At 38.9% G+C, this 18,424-nt stretch overlaps 1 protein-coding gene across 41 annotated transcripts in view; it reads right to left on the minus strand.

The window, feature by feature from the left end:
- ANK2 (ankyrin 2) overlaps positions 1-18,424 on the minus strand; it is a 365,297-nt gene that overhangs the window by 248,073 nt on the left and 98,800 nt on the right. For 8 of the 41 annotated variants that reach the window (XM_027543803.1, XM_027543795.1, XM_027543800.1 and 5 more), the window contains exon 1: positions 5,496-5,856. The exons of 17 other annotated variants lie outside the window; for them this stretch is intronic. In XM_027543803.1, the coding sequence (XP_027399604.1) occupies positions 5,496-5,630 (135 nt within the window). In that variant the 5' untranslated portion in view covers positions 5,631-5,856. Of the gene's footprint in view, positions 1-5,495; positions 5,867-18,424 lie in introns of those variants that run through there. 16 more of the 41 variants (XM_027543793.1, XM_027543775.1, XM_027543780.1 and 13 more) reach the window with 5 other exon arrangements.

Consider the following 18,424-nt stretch of genomic DNA (forward strand, 5'->3'; position numbering starts at 1 on the left):
GTTATAAAAAGACTTCAGAAGATAATGCTCACAATATCAAAGTCTCTTATTTCTGTCTTCTTAGAACTCAAACTTGAAAAGTTTAACTCTCCTGACATTCTGTGTACTTCGTGGATAAGGAATTATCTCTTTCTCTCACCTACACACCACATTCATTCACATTCTTACACATGCCACTCCATCTTAGTAAACAGCACCATCTGGTACCCAGTTGCTTAAACCAATAACTCCTTGTCTTTCTTTTATAAGCCAATACAACCTTTGATAAAAACAAAAAATACTCTGAGAAACTGATCCCTTCGCATTACCACTGATAACACCCTAATTTAATCCTATATCATCATTCGCCTGGCAGGCTACAGTCTATGGGCTTGCAAAAGAGTTGGGCATGACTTAGCTACTAAATGACAACATTGCTCACCTCAGGGGTTTCTGGGCAGCTTAAATCGGCCCCCGCTTCTTTCTCCCTTGATAGAATGTACAACCCATTCTCCACCAAGCAAAGACAGACAAAGAGAGAGGCAGAGACAGAGACATAGGGAGGGAGCAAGAGTGGGAGGCAGGGACAGAGAGATCTTTTGAAGCATAAAAGAGGTTCTACTATTTCCCTAAAACCTTTCAGAGATTTCCCACTGTACTTTGAATGAAATCCAAAGTCCTTTACCAAGACCCACTACAATTAGAAAGAAAGCTAAACGTCTGCCAAGGTAGGCTTGTGTCCGCCTCTCAGACCTTGTTGCCAGCCCCTCTGTTCACAATGCTGCAGCCAGCCTGTCTTTCTGCCCCTTAAATTAACCCAACACACTCCTACCTCTGGGCAGCATGCTCCCCCAACCTCCCTAAGCATGGTTAAAGTCTGTCTCCCCTTACTCTGTCTCATCAACATATTGCCAGCATTCAGATCAATACCTAGCTCAATAAATATTTTCTGACTGACTTACTACCTTTTGATTCAGCACAGAAGAAAAGTACTGAATTGTTTTCACAATAACACCAGAGTTCATTGATCACGGACTAAAGTCACAGAAAATTTATACAGTGACAAAAAGCCTGAAATAAAGAAGATAAAATTCTTTGGTACAACTGGGGAAATAAATAAATGAAACAAGAAAATAAAAATCTCTGGACAACCTGATAAAACAAGGATATCATAATTCAAAAATCAGGACAGATAATCTAAGTAACATTTGCAATGACGCATCACATTTATGGTTTTGCTCTTGGGACAAGATAAATTAATAGTAAAGAAACTACAATGAAAAGTACATGATCTTAATGCAAGAAAAATATACAGAACACACAGACCAAAATGCAAATCTATAAGTGATGCCATGACAAAAAACACAAGCCAAGAACAAGAAATAAAGATACATTTCTGATGCTGCTCTAGACTGCACTTTACCAAAGCATGGGAAGCTGTCTCTCTGGAAGCTGGCTCAGCCCCTGCATGGCTTTGCAAACTTATGTCCCTGATAGAGCTCCCCTAAGGACCCAGGACAAATTCTGTAAGGCATCTCTTAGAACTTCTTCTTTAATAAGTGAACCTAGAATAAACATACTAGTCATCTGCGTAAAGGAAAAGGTATCTGAGAAATGATGCCGTTTTCCCTTCTGTGATCAACAGAAACATTTAGAACTATTACTAGAACTTACTCTGAATAAGAATTTGAATTTTGTTCTTGACTCTCTCCTGCCCCACATGCTTCCTCTTTCTGGAACTGTCAAGCTGACTGTGATAATAGCAGATTGTGGAGTCCTTTAAGGACTAATTTAAGAGACAACCACATTTCAGAGGAAAACCCTAACATATGCTCAGGAGTCTTACCTCTCCAGACATTTTTTTCTTGGTGGATTTGGAATAAGGTCTCTGAGGGTAGAGTTCTCTGGCGCCCTTAAAGCTTGCATTAAGGGAGGGGTAGGCTTGGGAATACTCACAATAGAGGGGTTGAAGTCCAGTATAGTTGGGGGTAGAAGTCTGCCCAGAAGGTTTGCCTACTCTTTTTCTCCATGCATTGCAAATACCTCCTTGCTACCAGAGTCCTCACTGCACTAGCAAAACGAAGAGAGGCACTGTAACTAGCTTGAAATGTATTTCCAGATTGTATTCCAAATATTTAGAAAAAGTTTACAGCATACCCAGGAATGTCTACCAGTCTCAAAGCATTCTTCTGAGACTGAATATCACTATATTCTTTGTTTACAAATAGAATGATATTTTATTATTTTTTAAAGGATAGTATTACAAAATACAAAAAGCAACTAAAATTAATATTTTAGTGGCTGAAAAAACCAGCAATCGAAAATTTTATTTTAAAATTTAGTAATTGTTTTAATACAGCCAGCTATTTGTCTCCTGTCTACGACTGCTTTTTCTCTACAACCTAACACAGTTGAGAAGCTGCAACAGAGACCACATGCCCACAACGCCTATAAAATCCACTCTTTGGCCCTTTACAGAGGGGTTTGTTGAATTTGGCTCTGCAATTTAAGTATTAATTTGTACATGTCATAAAATAACCTATTTTTATCCAGCTGTAGAATTTTTAAATGCTGTGGTGTATGAACTGTTCATCTGTTTTGCTATCATCTTTTAAAGTTGATTTAAAGCTTAGGAAATTATTATATCGCCACAATATTTAGCTTCATTTTCTACTTTTTTGGTATAACTTCTGGGCTTAACTATGTAACAAACTTGGAAATTATCTGATTTTTTTATCTTATAAAAAATGAACAACACAACACTGTAAAGCAATTTTCTTCCAGTTAAAAATTTTTTTTTAATGAATAAGTCTATAAGTGAAATTTCAAATATACACACACAAGAAGAAATTCTTTTTGCTTGCTTACTTCCAACACAATTCCTAGTAATATAGTTATTCCTCATTACTATACTTACCCATACAAACAAATGTCAGAATATTCAAAATTCTAAATAAAAACTTAAGGAAAAGAATGAAGTATTAATTTACATAAAGCCCAGCAATTTTAGAATCTTAAATTTATATTTTCCCCATGAGTTTAGTTCTGATTATGAATAAAGTTGGGAAATTTATTTATTTGAAATTTTTGGTCCCCAAACACAACAAACTCTATAAAACTTGTATAAGTTAATTTTCAGAAGAAAAAGAAGTGCTAAGAACCTCTGTTTCTGTTTTTCCCCTTTAAAAAAATTATAAAAATATAAGATAATAAGACTTGAATCTCCTAACTGAATCATCAATTGTGATAAGCCTGAATGATACAATAAGAAACTAATTAAGATATGTAGTTATCTAGATGGTCTAAGGAGTGAGTGACTTCAGTCTTATAGTACCCATTTAAAAGTAAAGAAAGATGGTAGATTACTTAAATTTGGGGAACTTAAGCTAGAGACAACCACATATTTTGCTTGCTATTATTGGTATTAAGAATTAATCTTTTTTGCCCATGATTAAAGTGATAACATCCTGAGCAAAATATCACTGCATAAGGTAGACACCAGGTGCATTTCACTTCTGCCATTTTTTCCATATCACAGCAATCATTATATGCTCCTGCCTGTAAAATCTTTGACATAAGACTTTATTTAACTATCAGCAGACTACAAGTATATTATTTAATTCACTGAAATTAGATTGTAATTATTTTTTTAAAAATCAACTCAAAATTTTTTAGGGCTAATATGTATATTAAAAGAGATATGAGGATTTTTAACAAGGGAATGAGGTTGCTATTGATTATTTCTTCTTAAAAAGCTTTTTAAAATCATTTTCTGAACTCAGAAGTTTTAAATGACTTTATTTTAGCCCTTGAATCTCAAAATCACACTAACTCTTCTTGTTCTTCTTAACTCATTAACTCTAACATTTGCTCTTCTTTACCTAAAAGAAACTATCAGTGCATCAGAATACTGTCTCTTCTCTACATTTTAAAAATGGGCTTTTATATTGGACTTTTAAAGTACTTTTAATTTACTTTCATGCTTTACATTTTCCTTATTGGTTTTTAAGAGGTGAAAACACGGAATAGAGTTGTGTAACTTGAAGGAAGTATTAGTTAATATTTTAAAGAATGGCCTAAATGATAAATTAATGGAAAAAAATCCCTAGAAGCTATTTTTTGAACAAGGTAGTCACTGCTTAGAAAATATAAATACATAATGCAACTAAGCAAGCTTGTAGAGGCTACTGAACAGTTACCCAAAAGTTCACCCTTTCTAGCCCCTTCAGGCAATAACTACACTCCAAGTGGCTACTCAGAAATTCTGAATGACACTCCTGGTGGATGTGGGAAATTTAAACCTTAAACCATAACCTGCGACAGCGCCGGGTCACAAACCCAAGCTATTTTTAAGGCAATTTTAAAGGCAGGCACCTTCCCTCCGCAGGGGAGCACCTCCCTCCCCACCTTTTTGCTTCATCTCTTGCCTGGGGTGGCGTCTTTCTAATTCCAGAAGCACCATCTTCCTTTGCACTACAGTCCTGACAGACTTCCTTTTCACTGCGAGCTGCAAACACTGGCCCTGCACGTTATTTTTATTGATAAATTCTTAGTTTCTCTTTCCGTTTCACTGTGGGCTGACAGAATTTCAATGCTACACTATTATGAAATTATCCAGGTCAGAGTAAAAGCCAAAGAGAATAGGGAGTCTCCCTTAAAGTCCTCACTCCTGGAAACATCAGGCACACACTTCAAAGTATTAATACAAAGTATGCTTCTCTGATTCGGAAATCCTCCTTATCTTAGTTTCATGGTTTCACTCTGAAATAAATGCCTTGCAATGCAGGTCAAATTCCTGCATCTGACAGATCAAAGATACACTTTATCCTCCAGCAAAAATGAAAATCAAAATATTTCAGAAAGATTTCTGGCCCTCTCCCCCACCAAAAAAATTCACAATAAGCCTTTGTTACCAGTTTAGGGAACCTACCACGACTGAATTATTAAAGCATGTAAGTCAACTTAAATAAGTGATGGCTCAACTTCTCTAGGACTCTGAACAAAATATTATTATCATAATCAAAACAATATTTAAAGGGCTTTTCACTGACGTCAATTAAATATTAGAAGAAAAAATGCCTTTACAGGCTGAAACTGAGATTTGAAGTTAGCATGTGCTTTTCAAAAATAATCTGTGATCCTAATGAAAAATCAACTATCAATATATAAACAGGCAAAATATATTAACCGGTTGAATGTAAGTGAATCTGTGCAATACTGCTGCAAGTCACTCCATAATAAAATATATATTCAGTTTTGTAAATTTTAAATTAAAGAGATGGCATCCTTGTATACTCCCAAATGTCAGTTCATCGCTAAAGTCAAACATGAACCTTGTGGATCACGAAGAGGAAACAGCAGCAGGCCACAGAACCAGAGGCAGTCAGCTGGTTTGATCACATTGGTTTTATTCTGTCAGCTTCCTTCCAGGAAGTTCAGAGGTTTAACCAATGAGGTCCAATGTTGATTCTTATGCCACCATCCTCCTCTCCTCAGGTCTGTAGCTTAGAACTTACCCGCGGCCCAAGTTCTTTGGTGTCCTCGCCGTTACAGCCATAGTAGTCTGGGGTTCTGTCCAATTCCTGCAAGTGTCCCTGTGCTCTTACGCTCTTATCCGCATGGCAAGCCGGGCAGAGAGCTGCATTCCCCATCTCAGTTCCAGTCTTCCTGCTGTCAGTAGGCCCGTCCTTGCACTCTATGCTCTGTCCAGGGCTCCCAGGGGGACACTAACGTGGACGACTCATCCAGGCGATCCTTGGCTCCTCTGCTCAACTCCCCTACACGCCCCTCACCAGTTCTCCCCATCTGCTGGCTGGCTTGCTGGTGTCAGAGAACTCAAAACCCCAGCAACTGCAGGCTGCCTTCGGTGACCATTTCCAATTCAGGCGCTGCCAGTCTATTTTTACACCTACCAGGCCAGCTATGCATGTCAATGGAGTGAGGGGGGGCGAGGCCAAGGCGGGGCAGGGGAGGGGGCGGTGTTGTTTTATTTTTCACCATGCGAGCAGCCTGCTTTACACATGGACTTAAGTTCCTGCTGTGTAAAATGTCTCTACATAGAATTCCTGCATTACTCAATGAATGCCTTTGATTTTTCCCCCTCAGTCTTTCCACTCACACAGAACACCAAAGCTGCTAACCTCACTTCACCAACATAACAGGTAAAAATTACTTTTGTAATTGCATAAACCAAGAAGCAGCCTCTTGGCTTAAACAGATTTTTTTTCATAATCATTTACAGAAGACAATTAACCATGCTTGCAGCATTTAAAGTCCACCGGAAAAACATCGATCAAAATGGCTCATTTTACACCAATATGGATGTTTGAAATTTGATAAGTTATCCACAGTTTTTCATTATCTACCAGCATTTCAGGAAGAACAAACATTTTGCTTCATTTATAATTCATTTTGGGTTTCCCTGGCAGTTCAGAAAGTAAAGAATCTGCCTGCAATGCAGGAGACCAGGGCTGGATCCCTGGGTCGGGAAGATCCCCTGTAGTAGGGAATGGCAACCCACTCCTGTATTCTTGCCTGGAGAATTCCATGGACAGAGGAGCATGGCCGGCTACAGTCCACGGGGTCGCAGAGTCAGACTGAGTAAATAATACTTTTTACATAATTTGTTTTTATTTGTACTATTTTGAAAATGTTTCACTCAGCTTTATAATAGATATTCAAGAATGGTTTTCAACACAATACATACTGTCTTTGAAACCATATTACAGATTTTGAAAGAAATTGTTCTCTACTGAGATGAACACAGCAAATACACCATAGGTTTTAAAGCCAGTTATGATTAAAAAAAAATCAAGACATTGTTATAGACTATTATCGGAGAAGGCAATGGCACCCCACTCCAGTACTCTTGCCTGGAGGGTCCCATGGACGGAGGAGACTGGTAGGCTGCAGTCCATGGGGTTGCTGGGAGTCGGACATGACTGAGTGACTTCACTTTCACTTTTCACTTTCATGCATTGGAGAAGGAAATGGCAACCCACTCCAGTGTTCTTGCCTGGAGAATCCCAGGGACGGGGGAGCCTGTTGGGCAGCCGTCTATGGGGTCGCACGGAGTCGGACACGACTGAAGTGACTTAGCATAGCATAGCATAGCATTATGGGTTGATGGAGAAGGAAATGGCAACCCACTCCAGTATTCTTGCTGGAGAGTCCCATGGACAGAGGAGCCTGGCAGGCTACAGTCCATGGGGTCGCAAAGAGTCGGATACGACTGAGTGACTAACACGTATTATGGGTTGAACTTTATTCCCCCCATAGAATTTCCTCTAAAATTTACATATTTAGTTATTTTAGTAGTTCTGTCTTTCCTCAATTGTTATTTGTTTTGTGTATGCATATTTTCTCTTCCAAATAGGTTTTTAAACTATTCACTTGTAGGGAGTTTTGATTTTTGTATCATCCATCCATATGTTACATATTAAACAGTAAATGCTTAAATGTTTTCAACTGAACTGAAAATAATCATTTGTGGAAAACAGGAAGTAGAAGATACTTATGAATTAAACACATTACACTTGATAAATAGAGCTCACCTTTCAATTTGTCATTTAAAAAAAAAACTAAACATGCTTTGTCATTTTTTTCCATTAAAAATGTCAGTCCTGAAATAGTCTATCACTGTATATTGCTGTCCAAAACTCTATGAACTTCAACCTGAGAATGACACTTTTGGATTGCTGACTTTTGTAAGAGCCTCACGCTGCTTTTCTTTTACCAATACTGGCTTTTATTTTTGTTTTGTTTTAACATTTGATTTCTTTCTTTTTTTTTAAATTGGAAGATAATTGCTTTACAATGCTGTCTTAGTTTCTGCTGTACAACAATGTGAATCAGCTATTTGCTTGTGTCGAATGCATGCTCAGTTGTATCGGCCTATTTGCAACCCCATGGGCTGTAGCCCACTAGGCTCCTCTGTCCATGGGAGTCTCCAGGCAAAAATAATGGAGTGGGTTGCCATTTCCTCCTCCAAGGGATCTTCCCAACCCAGGGATCAAATCAGCTTTAAGTATACATATATATGGGCTTCCCTGGTAGCTCAGCTGGTAAAGAATCCACCTGCAATGCAGGAGACCCTGCTTTTGATACCTGGGCTGGGAAAATCCCCTGGAGGACGGCATGGCAACCCACTCTAGTATTCTTGCCTGGAGAATCCCCATGAACAGAGGAGCCCTGGCAGACTATGGTCCCTGGGGTCACAACGAGCGGACACGACTGAGTGACTAAACACAGCACAGTATATATGTGTGTGTTGTGTGTGTTTATATATATATATATATATATATACACACTTTTTTCTTTAATTGACTGAACCAACAATATTAGGATGGAGGGGTGGACATTTCTTCATTCATGTTAAAGAGGAACATAAGGTAAACACTTTAAATGTTAAAGGTTTGGATGAAGGTATTAAAAAAGATGGAGTTTCAGTATCAGTTACACGATTGGATTGGTAACTGAGATATATCAAGCAACAGCCTTCCATGTTGCCTGAATTATTCTTAAATAAACTATTTGCATAGTATGGTAGTTTTTCATCAAATGTTTCATGTACTTGAACCATGTTCTGTAGGAATAAGGTAAGCTATGATGTTTAACAATGTGGTTACCAATTCTATCAAAAGGATATGTTTGAAATTTCCCTCTCTTTTCTAGAAGGTACTTAAAAGCCTTACAATGCATTACAAACTCTTACAATGGCTGTTTCTTCCTGGATATATATGAAGTATTTTATTCAAAATATAAATCAAGGTTTCACCAGCCATTTATCCCCACCTTTAGAATCAATTAGTTGACTTTCTTTAAACAAGACATTTAATATTCAATTTTTTATATAGAATTATGCAACTTAATAACTGGAAGCAAATCCTAAAAATTCTCTCTAGCCTCCTTGAGCCTTCATTGAGCTGAGATCTGAAAATCAGTACTAAACCATGTTGAAAAAAAAGAAAAACTTAACTACTCCAGATTGGAAAAGATGTTCTTAGGTGCTTGATAAAATACTTTTCCAGTGCTTTACCAGCATGAAGTCTTTCCTGGCATGCTTCTGCCATGTTAATACATTACCTATTCTACCACCATGGAGCCTTAGATTTTGTTTCTCTTTCAGCCAAGCATGCTTTGCCATTCCTCTGCAAATACAAGTTTATTGTCTTTTGCAAAACTCTTAAAATTCACTTCCTTCTGGAAGTCTTAATTACATCTGTTAGTCTCTTTTTCTATTTGTTCTATCTTTAATAAAGTTGAGACTACCATTGGCTCTTGTCTTTTTACATAATATTCATCTCTCTCACTGATCTTCTCAGGGGTAAAACCCACACAAGAGTCTTAAATGTTTGTTAAGTAAATGAATAAAAGGTAGCCGCAGATAGGAGCACAATTTGTAACTTCAATATTTAACTGGACTACACTGACCTAAACTTGTTCTTTCCTACATTAACAGGGACAGATTTAATCATTATGAACATTTTAAACATGACAAATCTTTAATTTTATTTCCAGATCTGCAATAAACACCCTTTTTAGTCTTTGAAAAAAACATTAACATTGTTTGGGTAAATCTTCCTAGAAAAGAATTTGTAGTGTTTTGTTACAAAAGAAAAAAAATTCCAACAAAGAAGCTGTTACCAACTCTTAGAAGATACTTTTTCTAAATGACTAGAAATCAATCTTCAACCCTTTTCTTACATTTTTATTCCAGGGACATCTTCTCATTCTTTTCCCAGAAGAGAAATGTCATGTTTGTTGACTATAATATCCACGCTGCTATCATTTGAGCAGCCCAAAATATGTCCCATAGTGGTACCAAAATCCCATTGCCAAAGTTCAGTGGCTGAAAAAAATGGGCAAAGGAAAAGTACACAAGACTGGTGCTCCTGTAACTGCTGACACTTTCTATTTTCTGGCTTTTAGATCAAAGTATTGACTTGGAAGACATAATAGCTACTAAAACAGAACTTCCAACAAACAGCTTTCACATTCCAAACTTTGCCAGTGGTCTGATGCTGTCAGTCTGATCAAAACGAAACGATGGGAAGGGCCCACAGAAAAAGGCATCACTTCAGAAGTTACGACATTTCCAGTTTCACACCTAGTGCTTAAGTAAGAGTGACTGCCAGACAAGTCTGTTACGAAGTCTTGGGTGGTATGACAATGTGTACACCTAACATGGTGTCATCTAGAAGGCAAGTTAGTACATACTGTGCAGCAACGGCACCCACTCCAGTACTCCTGCCTGGGGAATCCCATGGACGGAGGAGCCTGGTGGGCTGAAGTCCATGGGGTCGCTAAGAGTTGGACACGACTGAGCGACTTCACTTTTCACTTTCATGCATTGGAGAAGGAAATGGCAACCCACTCCAGTGTTCTTGCCTGGAGAATCCCAGGGACGGAGGAGCCTGGTGGGCTGCTGTCTATGGGGTCGCACAGAGTCGGACACGACTGAAGCGACTCAGCAGCAGCAGCAGCAGCAGCAGCAGTGCAGCACCCATGTCCTGACAGTATGCCCACAGAGTGCTAGGATCTCTGTGGATACAACAAGGAGTATGTTTTCTGCTAGGGGAGAACAATGTCACCACTGTTTCTCAAAAATGTTCCAAAGTCATTAGGGCAAATTACTCAGAAAGCAAATATTTGCATGTTTGGCCACACTAGGAGCAGAATACTTGAACTTGGTATATGATGTAGAAAGTGAAATTAAAGACACCTGCGATGTGACATATTTGCAATATCTTCATAAATTTCCAGGTACTTTTACTGTTATTATTTCACCTATATTGCTGTGTTTCAAATCCATCAAGAGAGAAGTATTTCAGGACTGAGAACAAAGGCCATCTTCTCAGCTCTAATCTTCTGAAAGTAGCTCCTGCAGTCCCTATGGTGGCAAATCTGAAAACCACCCCCTGTAGTTTTACATTTCACCTCCTAAGTAAGAAGCAATGATTACAGAATCAGCAGAAAACTAACACCTTGGAGAAGAAATACCTGTCAAGCTTCTACAAGTTAACCTATAGAGTTAAGATCACAGCTACAGAGGCATGAAAAGACCTCATAGCTAGCAGTAACTAATCCTAGATTTTGGTTTTACCACTAATATACCTGTGCAGATGTGTGTAACCAATATCAAATCAGGGCTTTCATTTTCTCTTTTCTAACATAAGGGGGTTAGGCTGAATGATTGCTAAATTCCTTCCAGCTCTGAAGCCCTTTACTTATATGAAACAAGTTAACATTTGAACATACATCTAATACAGGGTGATGAGTGAAGGTGACATCTATTCAGTTCATTAGCGTTAAAAACAAACAAAAAGAATAAGAACCACTCAGCGTCTTGCGTCACGGGCCCTGGCTAGGAGCTGACTATGACGCACAGCATTTCCCTGGGAGACTAACACAGAAGAAAGGATCATAGTGTGCTAAGTTGCTGCCAAGTCGCTTCAGTCGTGTCCGACTCTGTGCGACCCCATAGACAGCAGCCCACCAGGCTCCCCCAGCCCTGGGATTCTCCAGGCAAGACCACTGGAGTGGGTTGCCATTTCCTTCTCCATATAGTGTGAGATATGGCCAACTCTTTGTTGGGATCTAGGATGTAGACTCTTTTCCTTTTGCCCCACCCTTTCTGAATATGAGCCCCACTGAAAACTTTCAAACATTTTGGAAACTGCACCCTGCCAGTATTCTATATTTCACAATTTGCAAAAGAACTTTCACTTGGAATGGTCTCATTCACCAAAATGGGCATGGTAGGATAGCTTTATAGGACTCTGTAGGACATGTTTTTGAAAATCAACTGCAAATGCTAGGAGGGGTTTCATTTTCCCTCAAATATTTTGATTCATTTGTTCTTAAAGGGCAAGTGCTATCATATTCAAAATACTGAAAGAAAAATATTTTGCCAAAATTCTTAAAAGTGGCAAATCAGAAAGAAAATTTCACCCAGAATCGTGGAAATTAATTTTTTTCCTCTCTTCCAAGTAGTAAGGGTTTTTCGGGAATATCTATTACACAGATGAAAAACTAAAGGTAGAATCTCTCTTAATCTGAACTATCATGTACAAATTATACTGTTCTAACATGATATTTAGTTAACACTTTGATTGTATTTTGAAGGCTACTTAATATGCAAAATTTATTTTACTTCTGCTGAATTTAGAAATCTGCTTAGATTACAAACCATCTCTGTCTTTCTGCCTTTTTCCCCCAATTCAAGATTAATTGTTATGGTCAAATGTATTTATCTGTTTAAAGTAGTATTTTGCTACTCCAATTGTGTGCAAAATTCTCCATGCCCAACCACACGGAACCAAGGACAGGTTCTTCTAACTTTGGAACCACTGACCTGTGGAAATAAAACTGGAACACTGTGCAACAACCAAGGCAGCATGTTATTTTCTCCCTTGTCTGGATACATTCAATGTCATTTCTTTGACTAGAAGTTAAATATATAATGATTTTCACCAGTCAGAACTGTTATATAATTGATCGATCAGAAAAACCGTTGCATAATTTATAGATCTACACTAGATTCCCTGTAGTAACATGTGGCATAACTTTCCTAACTGAGGTCAGTGCAAAGGCATTTTACTGTTTATGCTGTACATAAATTAATCAAGATGAATATTGCCAAGCTATTCATATGCCCACAAACATCAATTAACCAATTTAATTTTACATTCCTGCCAGTGATTATTTTCATTCCAGACTGCTGGCTCTTCACGTCTAGTACATAAAGGAGGACATTCTTTAATAAACAGTGCTAAAAACTTGAGAAGTTTTCTAAAGGCTACTCCACACAATGCCCACCACAAAGCGGGCATTCAACAAATGTCTTTGACTGACACTCAAGAGACCATGAGGCAAGAAGTGTAGGGTGTGCAAACGCGGTCTAAAGGGCCATTTGACCAGCTCTATGGCCTGTCATATTAAACTGGATTTTGAAACACAACATGAATAAAACAATTTAGCCATTGTGCACTCCTACTTTTTCTGAAGAAAACTATGTGCGAACATAATACTCAGAAAGAGGGTAACAACTAAAGCAGGGGTTCCCAACAAGCATTGTTCATAGAGAGGGCCAAGTGACAAAAATGAAAAAGCAGGTAGAGGGCTCTACTACAATCTGGTTTTAGTTTACTAACACTTCTTGTAAATTTCCACCTGTAAACGAGAAAGACAGCTGACAAAGGGAATCTGAAAAGGACTCTGTTAAGGTGATGTAAAAATCAATGAATGGTGTGGAGCACAACTGTGGATCAGTTAATGGGGACAGTCTAGTGTTCAAAGGAACAACATTCTCCAAGGCTGAGGAGAAAGCTGACCAGCTCTGTTCTGTCCATTGTTTGCCACGGTTCTCCAGACCTACCTATCAAAGAGGTCTCTGAACACCACAGTGATTAGACACAGGACTTGAACCTTAGGACAAGGTAAACAGGAGAGCTCTACTAGTAAGAATTTATATTCAATCTCTTCAAATAATGTTCTACTATTAAGCATATAGGAAATCCCACCAGGAAGCTCAAATTAATTATCCATAACTGAGACAAAAAAATAAAAATTTACTTATCCTTTCCGTACTTCTCAATTCTCACTTTACTCAGAATCTGGACAATGTTTTCCTTTGATGGTTCACAGGCATTAAGCTACATGCATTTATACTCTAAGTTTGTACATTCACCTTGGAGGGTCCAGAGAAATAGCAACTTTTCATAAACTTTGGGGGTTATGCCATCCAATATGATGGTTTAAATGTTTTAATCAATTTGTCATTACTGCAAGAATTCTTCAGCTGTAAAACAGAGTCCAGTTCAATGCAATCACTCAGATATTTTAATTTGTTGGTCTCAAATATTTTAAAATAATATTTTCCAAACAAAATAAGGGCAGATGTATACACACACACACACACCATTTGAAACAGACTGTCAGGCTATAGCCAAGTATTGATCAATTAAGAACAAATTCAACTTCAAACTAAGTACTTAACCAAACTGGAGCAGATATGAGTATTTATAAAAATTACAAATAAAACTGAATTATTATGAGTACGGTACCCAATATTCTTATATTAAAACAATGAAACAACTAGTTTCATCCAAGTTTGACTGTAAAATATGGTATCACTAGGCACCCCACTCCAGTACTCTTGCCTGGAAAATCCCATGGATGGAGGAGCCTGGTGGGCTGCAGTCCATGGGGTAGCGAAGAGTCAGACACAACTGAGTGACTTCACTTTCACTTTTCACTTTCACGCATTGGAGAAGGAAATGGCAACCCACTCCAGTGTTCTTGCCTGGAGAATCCCAGGGACGGGGGAGCCTGGTGGGCTGCCGTCTATGGGGTCGCACAGAGTCGGACACGACTGAAGTGACTTAGCGGCAGTTTTCTTTTAAAAGTACTTGTTGAGTGTGCATTTAATCAAGAATTCAATGAACTACAACTATAAGATGATAGACTAAATTGAATTTATTCCAAGGCTGTGATAAATTAGAGCACCAGAAAGCATCTGATTTCATTGTCCAAATGATAATTAATTTAGAATCTATTTTAAGCTCTCTCTAGAACAAATGTATTCTATGCACTTTAAAGTACAAACAACTTTATTTTCATATATTATTTATACTAGAATATTCTGGTCAGACATAGAAAACAATCTTATGGCAACCAATGGGGGCAGGAATAAATTGGGAGATTGGGATTGATATGTACACATGTGAATGTACAAGTTGCTCAGTCGTGTTCAACTCTTTGCGACCCTATGGACTGTAGCCTGCCAGGCTCCTCTGTCCATGGGATTCTCCAGGTAAAAATACCAGAGTGGGTTGTCATTTCCTCCTGCAGGGGATCTTCCCAATCCAGGGATCGATCACAGGTCTCCCCTCACTGCAGGCAAATCCTTTATTGTCCGAGCCACCACGGAAGCACATATACACACCACTACATATAAAACAGACAACTAATAAAAACCTGCTGCAGAGCATAGAGAACTCTACTGGCACTCTATAATGATCTATAGGGGAAAAAAACCTAAAAACAGTGAATACATGTATATGTGTAACTGATTCACTTTGCTGTACAGCAGAAAGTACCACAAAATTGTAAGTCAACTATACTCCAGTAAATTTTTTAAATGAATAAATATCCTGATTAAATGTCAGTCTCCCTGAAAAGTAAAAAGTTTTTTTTTAAGTTTTAATAATGTCCTGTATCTTTTGAAGGCAGAATAATTTTATAGCCAATCAAAAATCATGAAAATTAAAATATCATAAAATTAATACTGAAAACTCAAGTCTTCATAGTGTCAGTCTGGTCTTATGTCCTCTGAGCTACAATGCTATTGGCCACATGTTGATAAAGAATGAATATTGGACAGAGTGCTGCTAGCTGCCATGCTGATATTTATTCTTACCTGTATAATAATGAGCTACGATCACTGACCTAGAGCCAGACATCCTGGAATGTGAAGTCAAGTGGGCCTTAGGAAGCATCACTACGAACAAAGCTAGTGGAGGTGATGGAATTCCAGTTGAGCTATTCCAAATCCTGAAAGATGATGCTGTGAAAGTGCTGCACTCAATATGCCAGCAAATTTGGAAAAGTCAGCAGTGGCCACAGGACTGGAAAAGGTCCGTTTTCATTCCAATCCCAAAGAAAGGCAATGCCAACGAATGCTCAAACTACCGCACAATTGCACTCATCTCACAAGCTAGTAAAGTAATGCTCAAAATTCTCCAAGACAGGCTTCAGCAATATGTGAACCATGAACTTCCTGATGTTCAAGCTGGTTTGAGAAAAGGCAGAGGAACCAGAGATCAAATTGCCAACATCTGCTGGATCATGGAAAAATCAAGAGAGTTCCAGAAAAATATCTATTTCTGCTTTATTGATTATGCCAAAGCCTTTGACTGTGTGGATCATAATAAACTGTGGAAAATTCTGAAAGAGATGGGAATACCAGATCACCTGACCTGCCTCTTGAGAAATTTGTATGCAGGTCAGGAAGCAACAGTTAGAACTGGACATGGAACAACAGACTGGTTCCAAATAGGAAAAGGAGTACGTCAAGGCTGTATATTGTCACCCTGCTTATTTAACTTATATGCAGAGTACATCATGAGAAACGCTGGACTGGAAGAAACACAAGCTGGAATCAAGATTGCCGGGAGAAATATCAATAACCTCAGATATGCAAGATGACACCACCCTTATGGCAGAAAGTGAAGAGGAACTAAAAAGCCTCTTGATGAAAGTTAAAGTGGAGAGTGAAAAAGTTGGCTTAAAGTTCAACATTCAGAAAACGAAGATCATGGCATCTGGTCCCATCACTTAATGGGAAATAGATGGGGAAACTGTGGAAACAGTGTCAGACTTTATATTTGTGGGCTCCAAAATCACTGCAGATGGTGACTGCAGCCATGAAATTAAAAGAGGCTTAGTCCTTGGACGGAAAGTTATGACCAACCTAGACAGCATATTCAAAAGCAGAGACATTACTTTGCCAACAAAGGTTCGTCTAGTCAAGCGTATGGTTTTTCCTGTGGTCATGTATGGATGTGAGAGTTGGACTGTGAAGAAGGCTGAGCACCAAAGAATTGATGCTTTTGAACTGTGGTGTTGGAGAATACTCTTGAGAGTCCCTTGGACTGCAAGGAGATCCAACCAGTCCATTCTGAAGGGGATCAGCCCTAGGATTTCTTTGGAAGGAATGATGCTAAAGCTGAAACTCCAGTACTTTGGCCACCTCATGTGAAGAGTTGACTCACTGGAAAAGACTCTGATGCTGGGAGGGATTGGGGGCAGGAGGAGAAGGGGACGACAGAGGATGATGGCTGGATGGCATCACTGACTCGATGGACATGAGTCTGGGTGAACTCAGGGAGTTGGTGATGGACAGGGAGGCCTGGTGTGCTGGGATTCATGGGGTCGAAAAGAGTCGGACACGACTGAGTGACTGAACTGAATTGACGGTAAACAGACTCTTATGCTAGTACTAGAGCGCACCCCACTCCAGCACTCTTGCCTGGAAAATACCATGGACGGAGGAGCCTGGTGGGCTGCCGTCTATGGGTCGCACAGAGTCGGACATGACTGAAGCGACTTCGCAGCAGCAGCAGTATGTCTTTAATCTTTAGAGTTATAACCTATAAATCATGCTATGAGCTCAGCAAATGATATCTTCTCTGCAGAAGATAAGAAAGAAGGAAAGGAAGGAAAGAGGGAACGTAAATATGATATGAAAACAGATCTGTTTCGAAATCTTGAGTATTTTTAAGAGAGGTTATTTTTAAAATCTTTTAAAAAAGGTTCTCCTTTCTAATAGATCTTAAAGGTTAGCATTTAAACATGCTCAGGGCTTTCCCAGGTCATTAAAATTCTCTCCTCTGAAAACCCACTCCCGACCCTGTCTTCTCCAGCTCCCTGAGCAGCACCCTTGCACGCCTTGTTGCTCCAGCTGGAAACTGCTGATGTAGTTAACGTTCCCTTCCCCATACACCCAGGCCTGAAGAGGCTACTTTTGTACACCCCTTTGCCACTGTGTGGCTCAGACGGTAAAGTGTCTGTCTACAATGCAGGAGACCGGGGTTCTATCCCTGGGTTGGGAAGATCCCCTGGAGAAGGAAATGGCAATTCACTCCAGTACTCTTGCCTGGAAAATCCCATGGACAGAGGAGCCTGGTAGGCTACAGTCCATGGGGTCGCAAGGACCGAGCGACTTCACTTCACTTGCTACTGTGTTACGTCAGGAATTTATCACTTCCTGGCTGCTTTACTATAACCACTTCCTAAACAGTTTCCTACTTCTAGCCTTGCTCTATTCCAATCCATTCTCTACACCATAGCTAGAGTGATCTTTCCAAAGCTTAAACCTGTTCAGGACACGTCTCACAATTTTCGTGATAAAAGAGAGAATCTTTAATGTGGTCTGCAGAGTCCTGTAGGATCTGGTCCCCTCCTCCCTTTACCTCAGCCTTTTCTCTTGTAATTTCTTCCAGACTTTTATAAACAACTAGTATTCCATCTGGATCCCCTCCCTCCCTCCCTCTATATTTGCAAGACTTTTCTTGGAAGCCCTGCCTGGCCAACAGGATTAAGGGCCTACTGCAAACAGAACCATCACAGTGATGGCTACACTGAACTGTAATCACCTTTTTACACGCCTGTCTCCTTCACAAGAGTATGAGTTCATTATATATTTATTTTTCTATTTGTCTCCAGTGCTTCTGATAATGCCTCTGATACAGCAGCCACTTGTAATTGACTATTGAATATATAAAAAAATAAAAATCTTCCTTAACACATTTAAAATAAAATTGGTTTTTAAAAACATTTCATTCATCTCATTAATATGTATTCAGCAGTATGAGCCAACTCCAAATATATCATTTATATAAAAAGAGGCAAATGTGTAATATTTCTGATGTACATACAGAAA

This window comes from Bos indicus x Bos taurus, chromosome 6, assembly GCF_003369695.1.
Source record: "Bos indicus x Bos taurus breed Angus x Brahman F1 hybrid chromosome 6, Bos_hybrid_MaternalHap_v2.0, whole genome shotgun sequence".
In the NCBI taxonomy this organism is placed as follows: domain Eukaryota; kingdom Metazoa; phylum Chordata; class Mammalia; order Artiodactyla; family Bovidae; genus Bos; species Bos indicus x Bos taurus.